General features: G+C 44.0%; 1 protein-coding gene across 2 annotated transcripts; it reads left to right on the plus strand.

Moving 5' to 3' along the window:
• The first annotated feature begins 1,205 nt into the window (after window positions 1–1,205).
• On the plus strand, window positions 1,206–8,684 carry WBP2 (WW domain binding protein 2). 2 transcript variants are annotated; one of them, XM_035558748.2, is made up of 8 exons: window positions 1,206–1,337; window positions 2,103–2,211; window positions 2,759–2,894; window positions 4,502–4,594; window positions 4,895–5,011; window positions 5,232–5,354; window positions 6,690–6,766; window positions 7,048–8,684. In XM_035558748.2, the coding sequence occupies exons 1-8, from the start codon at window positions 1,279–1,281 to the stop codon at window positions 7,099–7,101; spliced, it is 768 nt and encodes a 255-aa protein (XP_035414641.1). In that variant the 5' UTR covers window positions 1,206–1,278; the 3' UTR covers window positions 7,102–8,684. The 2 variants fall into 2 exon arrangements, with proteins under 2 accessions (XP_035414641.1, XP_035414642.1); XM_035558749.2 differs by lacking the exon at window positions 1,206–1,337 and adding an exon at window positions 1,632–1,764.
• Window positions 8,685–9,084: the final 400 nt, after the last annotated feature.

Here is a 9,084-nt window from a genome sequence, read left to right on the forward strand (position 1 = left end):
CTTGCTCACCTGGAGCAGCAGATTATACCCAACCTAAAGCTACACCAACACCACAGATATTTTCCTGTACCCAGATTTCCTCCAGGCAGACAGGGTCCTGTTTTTTAGGGTGACTGTTCAGTCCTTCCAGAGTAACCCTTGTGAATATAAAGGGGTAATGTTAGGAACACAAAGCATGGTGCACATCCAATATTGGACAAAAGACTGTTTGCAGGTGTATGAAACACAAAATGTGCATCAAGCCTGAATTAAAAGAATGCTGGAAACCAAGCAGGCATATTTGCTATTAAAGGGACTAAGCCTCACTTTATGTAGTACCACCAGATTTGTGGGATTTTTAGTCTGAACACCAGAATTCTGCCCTGACCACCCAGTGAAAGTCCAATTTTGTCTCCATTTCTTTTACTTATGGGCTTTTCCCTGGGAGAGGCTTCCAAAGAGCATTAAATTGCTTGTGGTTGCGTGCTTTTTGTACAAAAAAAAATGAAACAACCTTGCGTGCAAAACTGGATAGCCTGCTAGGAAAAACATTTCAGCCGCTAGTGGGCTGGCCTGGAAACGTCCTCCAAAAAAAAAAAGACGTGCAAACCACAAGAAAATACAAGCGGATTTGAAAGCTGTCAGGGTGCTGGGCGAACTCCCCTTGCTTTCCTTGTGAGCAGCGTGGCATGGACTAAAATAGGAAGCTGGGAAGACTGCTGCCAAATGAGGCAGGCTCCAAATAACTTAAATAATTTTATTATATATGGTCAGAGGGCTGTGTAATCAGATGATTAATGGGTTTGTAAATATGTTTAGGAGGTCTCCTGAAAAGGAGACTAGCTCTTTGGATTACTCCTTCTGTTATGTCTAGAAAACAGAAAATTTAATACAATCTCAGCAGCTGGCTGTCGCTCAGTAAATTAACACTGCTTGTTAATTGCATAGGGCTGCCCATCTCCTCACCGATGGCGAGGCTGTGGCAGGTGGGCCCCGGGGGGCTTTGTGGGGGAGGATGGAGGTGGTGAGTGAAGCTGCGGGATATGATTCTGGGCAGAAGAAGGGTGGAAGCACCCCTCACAGCGCTCAGTAACTGGGCCGGGAGCCATGTCCCCCAAGTCAGATTTTTTATTTTATTTCACTTTTGGGGGGGGGGGGACACATGGCGTCGGGGGCCAGGAGACTACAACTCCCATCATGCCCCGCGCGCGGCGGAGGCCCCATCCCACCGACATCTCCGCGAGCCGCGCATGCGCAGAGCGGGCCCGAGGCTGCGAAGCGGCGGCGGCGGCTGCGGCCATGGCGCTGAACAGGAACCACTCGGAGGGCGGCGGCGTCATCATCAACAACAGCGAGAGGTGAGGAGCCGGCCCGCGGCCCCCCTCCGGCCCCGGGGGGCGGCCTCGGCCCCCTTCCGCCCCTCCTCGGGGGGTCCGGTGGGGACGGGAGGGGAGGGGGAGAGAGGGGCGGGGCGACGGGGGGTCACGTGGTGCTGGGGGGGGGCTCGCGCACCCCCCGCCATTTTGTGGGGGGTTAACCCTTTAGGTGCCGGGCTGGTGTGGGGGGGGGTTGGAAAAAGGAGGTGCGGGGCCACGGGTAGAAGGCCGCGAGTGCCGGCACCCCCCCGGCTACTGAAGGCCAGGGACAAGACTGAGTTCCTCCCAACCCCATTTTTGTGACTGAGATGCCCAGGCGATGGCTTGGGCCTTCGACAGCCTCGTTGCGTAACCGAGCCTGAGCAGCGCCTGCTCCAGCCGTCCTTCCTCTGTTGCGGTGGTGAACCAGGTGAGGGACCTCGTCCAGCAGAAATGCGGTGTAACTTAATAAACGTACTTATATTGAGATCTTGATCAGTTTAATTGACTAGATTTGCTGCCTGGCTGCGCAAGCAGCAGCAGCTGTGCCAGCACGCTGAGGAAGGAGCACAGGGCTGAGAACAAGCAGCCACTACTACTGAAGGTGCTGCGGCCAACAACAAAAAAAAAAACTGCAAGCAGACTGATTTTTGTCTGCTGAGCATTGGCCTGAAGTTAAATCCAGTTATGGTAGGTCAGTAAGCTGCGTGCATTTTGCACTTCTGTCTGGACTGTAACACCATGTCTCTTCTCCTGTCTTGTTTACAGCGTTTTGATGACCTATGATCACGTAGAAATTACCTTCAGTGATATCGAACCTATGCCAGATGCCTTTAAAGGGACCAAGAAAGGGAGTGTTTTCTTGACTCCCTACAGAGTAAGTAATAAGAGGCTTTATCTTGCGTAAGGAGATAAATGTTCTTCATGATTCTGTATTTAAATGCTTTCAATGCATGAAAGTCAGGATAATCTACTACTCCTTGAAGTATGGCTCATCCCCTCCCTCTGGGAGGCATTATTGCGTATCCTGTCTATTCGTCAAAAGATAATAAATCTGATTACTTCTTGTACAAGCAGCTGTTTAGTCCATTAGGCAGCTTCAAGATTGGAAATTAGCAGTGGTCTGGAAATGCTGAAAGCAACAGTTCAGCTACTAAATCATAGCTGTGCGGAGCAGCAAGTTCTCTAGAAATTGGGAGGAGTATTATCTTAGCAAGTGTAATCTTTCTGGATGGCTTTATTGCCTTGAGGCTTCAGTTTACCCTTGTGACTGTTCTGTGTAGCTTAGGGCTTGCAGAAATGACAAGGATCTTTAAGTGTGGGAAGCAGCTTCAGTCCATCGAGAAGTCTCTTCAGATAATAAATTGGGGCTGCGTTTCCTGTTTGTTTTAAACACCCTTTACAATGTTATTTCCTTTTTTTAGGTTATCTTTGTATCGAAGGGAAAGGATGCTATGCAGTCTTTTGGGATGGCCTTTTATTTGTTGAAAGATTGTGAAATTAAGCAACCTGTCTTTGGAGCAAATTATATCAAGGGTACAGTGAAAGCAGAGGCAGGAGGTATGTATGGTACTGATATGCATTTAAACTGAGATACAGGATGTGTAGTTTGTAGTGAAATAAGTATGCAGTGCAACTTAAACTTGGATACTGACCACGTGGGTTCTTACAGTACTGTTAAAATGCGTTTCTCTCTTTGAAACCAGCAGCTAAAAATATTCCCCTTGTCTGCTGTCTGCACAGTGACAATGAACAGATCTGTTCTGCAACTGATCTCATTCCTGCCCTCTGTACAAAATTCTGAGTCCAGTCAACCAAGTGATCTCACTGAGTAAACATCAGAGCAGAGAGCAGGCAGCGGTGGCAAAACTGAGGATGTCGTTTAGCTTTGGTCAGTTGGACTTATTTCTTAGTTCTGTGTCCAGATCCTTCTATGACAAACAGGCGTGATCCTTTCTGGATCTATGTGGGTTTTGAGGTGCTGATCTCCAGAGCACCGTTCTCCATCGTTTCCTGTGAAATTCAAGGAAAAACATGTTACTGCCGTAGTGCATCTTGGAAGTAAAATGACACTTGCTTGGAAAAGAATGAACTATCTTGAAATTAGGGAATCTCCAAGGGGCAGTTTCATAGTTTCATATTATGTTCAATTGGAAGATTCTGGTAGACTTTTTTTCGATTTATTTTTTTTAATCACTCTTCTGTACTTCTACTTTTTACCAAGGCATGGTTCAGAAAACTTTTTCATCTCTAGCTTCACTTATTCTATTAGCTGCGTCACTGCAATCACAGTGCAGTGCTTAGGAGACTTCGGTCTGTTATCCTGAAATCAGCATTACAGCTTCTGTATCAGAGCAAAACGGGACCATCCAGCGTGAGAGACAGGCCGAGCAGTAAGGACAAACGCTGTAAACTGTGTGAAAGGCAAACTGCTTCAGCTAAAATCTCTGCGAGTTTTCCCCAGAGGCTGTCTCCTTTAATGAGGATGTTGCTTTAACAGCCACGAGAGTCTGGTTTAGCTCAAAAGGTTCTTTAATCTACATGTCCCTGTTTCAGCACTGACACAGCTACTGCTTCGATGCGTTGTTGGGACTGTGGGCTGTGCATGTTTTTCTTTTTTAGCCTGTAATATGAGATGTTGCTAATTTATTTTTTTTATTATCCTAACTTGATATATTTTCTATGGACTCTTAATGGATTTACGTGGTCCGTGTTTTTCATTAAGCTCTTTGCTTCACTGAGCAGTCGAACTCCCAAACTAATTTATAGCTGACAGTTAGGTGTAGTTGCAAAAGCCTTGTAGCAAACAAGATTAACAAAATCCCTGTATTCTGCACTAATCTTATACAAAGCTAAAGTAAATCCAGCACTTCTCATAGCTTGGTCTGTTGGCAGCCAGTGTGATAACAGGCACAACTTCCGAAAGCTATTGAATGTCTTCCCCCATTGGTAATTTCTTCAGGTGTCTCTTGACCTGAAAATATTGTCCCGTGTGAAATTTTCTGATAATAGGGTAATTCTCTTGCTTTATCTGCAGTTTTTTCTTGGATATTTGGGATAAGCTCTTTAAAGAATTATGTACAGGACATCTGTAGATAAAGCACAGAAGCTAAATAGCACCAAAACGGCTTCTCCTTAATTGTGATTTCTGTCTTCCCTCCCTGCAGGCGGCTGGGAAGGATCTGCCACGTTCAAGATGACTTTTTCAGCTGGGGGCGCTATCGAGTTTGGACAGCGTATGCTGCAAGTGGCATCCCAAGGTACGAGAGCCTAGTGGTCTCCGCCACTTAGTTTTGTGGTTTTGGGAGGCATTGCCTTAATCTTACAGCAGTGGCAGTTTTAATTTGGAACAGGTTGGATTCCAGTCCGTGTGAGTGTCAGGCTGTATCTGCAACTTACTTGCTTTAGAAAAACTTTTTTTTTTCCACGTGCAACAAGCAGTGGGTTTATTAGGATTGAAGTTTTTCAGATGGGGACTCTTTAAGTTTGTTGTAGTTCTTGGTCTGCACGTTATGCAGGTTTGGTGTTCTGGTGGGGTGAATTTATCTGTACTTCTTTAGCCTCCAGAGGTGAAGTGCCCAATGGAGCTTATGGCTATTCCTATATGCCAAATGGATCCTATGCTTTTGCACCACCTGCAGCTAATGGGGGCTATCCATACCCAGCACCTCCTCCTGGTAAGTCTGAGGGTCTTGAATGGGGATGATTCTAGTTAGCAAGAGTTTGAATAAGTAAAAAAGGGAAAGAAATACTAATTTTACATTCTCTCTTACATTGGATCTGATGCCTTGTGTAACTTGTTTCTTAGTGTATTTGCCTGTGGCTTTTTTTGGGTGTATGCTGTGACCCACCCAAAGGAGTTAAGTCTTTTGCTGTGTTATCTCCTTTTCCTGACAGAGTTTTATCCTCCCCCCCCTGTTGGGGGCGGAGATATGGGTTACATGCAGCTCCCACCCCCGCCGTACCCGGGGCCCATGGAACCCCCCACCAGTGGTCCCGATCTGCCTTCCACTCCCGCAGGTAAGAGTTGTCTTCAGGGGAATTAGCTCGCAGCTGCTTTATAACGTCCATAGCACTGGCTACTGGGAGAAGTGGGCAGACATTCTCTTGTTGCTTCTTGACAACAGCTGTGCAAAAATGTATAAGGAATCATTGCTTAAGAGGCTGAGGCTGTTGAGCATCAGTGTTACTGCTCAGAAAAGTCATAGCTTTATTACCCTCACTGAGAATTCATGTCTTACCTCTTGGGGAACTGAGAGTCAACTTAGAAGTTCCACTTAAGTTAAAAGTGTTTAGGAGAGGGGGCTTAGGGAGCCCCCCTAATCTTCAGCCCTGTATATCCAGCTCAGTGTGGAGGCCAGCCTGGTTCTCACCAATGCCATCAGCAGATACTTTTCAGTTGGATTTGTTCTTGTTGTGACAAGAAAAAAAAAACAAAACCAAACCACCCAACGCTTGTGATTCTCCTGTTGTGGTAATCTTGCGCTGTTAGGTGAATAAAAAGAAATTGATGTTGAAATATGTTTCTTGTCTGTGTTAGTTAGCAAATACGTCTTTGCTGATACCTGCTCCCTGTTTTCCCATTTCCCTCTAACCTGTTTGCTTTTGCTTAAACAATTTGGAACTGAGGAACAGATAATGGAAAGGAGCTGGGGAAAAGTCAGTCTTGTTTTTATTCATTTTGGATTTATCAAAATGATTTTGAACATGATTTTGAACAGTCTGCATGTGGGAAAAAATGAGAAATTAGCTTTTGTGGTTGGACAGAACCATAGATTTCTCATAGATAAGGACACTTATCTGAGTAAGCTTAACTTGTCTCTGGTTTGAATAAACAACCAATCATCATTGAGCTATTATTTGGAAGATGGCACTGATCCAGAAAGGCGTACAGGACTTTTGTATTCCGCAGAAATAAAGGATCTGGATTGTCTTCCTAAATTACCTCCTACTAAGTAAATCCTCTGAGCTGCTATAAACTTGTGCTGATTTTTGTTATGTATCTTCACTCCCAAGAAGGATAAGGATGGTTGGTTGACTGCCTTTTTAAGGGTTATTGTCTGTATTCAGGCAAAACAGCTGTTAGTGTTTATATGTGGGCTAACAAGCAACTTCCAGGTGACATTTCCAAACTAAGTCTTGGTCTGTTTCGCCTCTCATCTGACAGTCCTGTGGCAACTGAATCTTTGCTATTTAGAAGAGTTAATGTTTGGTTGTTGTGTTTATGTTGTAGCTATTTTGGAACTTGAGGGTTGGTAAGATAATGTTTTGTAACAGTTAATGGCCAAGACTGGAATTTTGATTATAAAATTTCTCTGTATGTCCCCAAATCTGTAACTTCTGTCTCTGTGACAGCTGAAGCAAAAGCAGCTGAAGCTGCTGCCAGTGCTTACTACAACCCAGTCAACCCACATAATGTCTATATGCCCACGGTAAGTTCCTCTTTTTTTTTTTTTAATCAGTTTGAGTGTTTGTTGTCTGCAAAACTAGTCCATGTTTCCATCAAGGAAACTGGTCTGTGCTAAAATGGAGTTTCTGGAGGGGTTTTCTGTTCGTAAGAGTCGGAATCATGTACAAGTAGCAAAGGTTCAAAAGTACCATGTTGTGTTAGCAGTTCTTTTTCTCAGTGACACAGCAAAGTTTGTCTGAATCAATTGTTTTGTTTTGTTTTCCTTAGCTATGAATTGATGTTCTTTTACTGTCTCTACTTCAGGACCAGCCACCCCCTCCTCCGTACTTCCCACCAGAGGATAAGAAAAACCAATAAGCTACCAGAGAACTTCTCCACGACTCATCGCTTTCTTACTTCCCATTTTGGCTGAATCTTGGGGCATGGCCCGTAACACTGAGGAGTAGAGTCTTACCTCAAGGCACATGGCTTTCCTGGACTTTAGTGGTAGATATGTGCAGAGCAAGGGGAGAGAATTCAACAGCCTTGGTACCTCGTAGAGCTCTGAGGGTTTGCCGTCCTACCACAGTATTCCCTTCTCCCTGTGCACGCCATCACTAGAACTGGAGGTTTTCTTCGTCTGTGATAGTTTCCTTTATGTCTGTTTCCTTTCATACTTAAATTGTACCTCTTTAGAGTAAGCAACTGCTCCAGACTCATAATTAACAAGCTCATAACGTAGAAACAAGGCTGTTGGGGGGTCTTGACTTTACCTTGGTGTTCTGCCAAGAGTATCTCTGGACGCAGGGATGTCTCTGGGTATCCCTCTCAACCCAGAGAGTCACATCCAACTTTTCCCTCCCCTACCGAGAAAGGGCTTCAAAAGGAACCTTTGGAATCTCAGAGGAAATAGGTATCTATTAAATTTAGCAGATATCTATTAATTTTTTTTTCAAATAAGTCGTTCCTAACCATCGTGACAAGTAATCTGATAGCCCTCCAAGTTTTCCTGCTGTGCACTATGGTGATGCTGACAAGTTTCCTTTTTTTAAGAAAACGTACTGCCCCTATTGCCCCTGGCTGATTAGTAGCATCTAACTAGTTACAGATCATATGGGAACACTAATTTTCTGTTGTCTCTTTTTGCCAGTTAGATATGTGGGCTTGAGATCACTAAGTCCTGGGTATTGTCTTTATAGTCATTAATGCACTCTTTTTTTTTCCTCTGCTGTAACAAGTTACATCTTTTGGCCAGTGAAGCATCTTTATCCTGTGGTTTAACTGGTGAATTAACAGGTAATAGGGAGAAAATAGTTGCTTCTGCCCTGGAAGCACTTGAGAGAATATGCAACAAGGTGGAATGAGTTGTTGGGTATAACTGAGCTGTGCAGTTGAATGTTGTTTAATGCTGTTAGTGTTCCTGGATCAGCTGTGAATTCACTTCTCAGTAACTGGAATGTCACCTCCCTGGACTGAGGGTTCAAGCATGTTCCTTCCGTGACATTGATTCTTTGATCTCATTAGCAATGACTGTAGTGCTCAGAACCTCTGCAGGACTGGGCAGTAACCAGGTTGTGAAACTGCGTTGTACAAAGCTTTGCACAAATCAGATTTTACTGACTTGTGACAGTGTCTGTGAGAGAGAGAAGATCCGTCCCAGCAAGTGTGAAGAAAGATCATGTGCTAGGGAACTGCTGAGACTTACTGCACGCAGCCTGCTTGGAGAGAAAAATGGTCCACCTCTTGTTTTCTTTTCATTTGAGTCTAGGTGATTAATGGAATTGCTACTCTCTGTGCACTGACTTTTCTAGAATTGCTACTGCAGTGATGTAAAGAAATGGTTATTTTAAAAAATATATATTTATTTTGAAAATGTTTGATTAATATATTAATGTGAAATGACTTTTGAATGCAGATTTGTTTTGCTGAGACTGTGAAGTAAAGAGAAGTCAGCTCAAAAATTGGCGTTGTGCATTTGTGTGTGTGTGTCTCAATGGGCAAAGTTGACAGCACCTTAGTAGCTTTGGATGGGGGCAGAGGGAATTTAAACAACAGCAAAATTGCTTGGTACAGAGGGATTTTCTTCTTGCCTTGGCTTGTCATTGGTGGCATTAGTCACTTGATTTCTCTTGAATTGGGCTTACTTTGTGAAATGATAATCAGGTGTTAAATCTTTACAAATGCTCATTTCCCGGATCCTGTTGTAAATTGGTGACACAGCTGCTCAACATTTTACCAAGATGGTTGTTTTTTCCAGACTAGTTGTCCTTGTAATCCTTTGCAATCTATTGCTGAAAGTAGTCATTGAGGAACAAAGTAGAGTTAGTAGACAGCAAAAAGTTAGTGCCTCTAAAATCTATC

This window comes from Cygnus atratus, chromosome 18, assembly GCF_013377495.2.
Source record: "Cygnus atratus isolate AKBS03 ecotype Queensland, Australia chromosome 18, CAtr_DNAZoo_HiC_assembly, whole genome shotgun sequence".
NCBI classification, from domain to species: domain Eukaryota; kingdom Metazoa; phylum Chordata; class Aves; order Anseriformes; family Anatidae; genus Cygnus; species Cygnus atratus.

Bases quoted from the DNA above. Each gene is read 5' to 3' on its own strand.
- WBP2 (XM_035558748.2), top strand. From the start codon at position 1,279: ATGGCGCTGAACAGGAACCACTCGGAGGGCGGCGGCGTCATCATCAAC. The intron at 5,012-5,231 runs GTAAGTCTGAGG...TTTTCCTGACAG, and splicing joins ATACCCAGCACCTCCTCCTG to AGTTTTATCCTCCCCCCCCT. The intron at 5,355-6,689 runs GTAAGAGTTGTC...TCTCTGTGACAG, and splicing joins TCTGCCTTCCACTCCCGCAG to CTGAAGCAAAAGCAGCTGAA.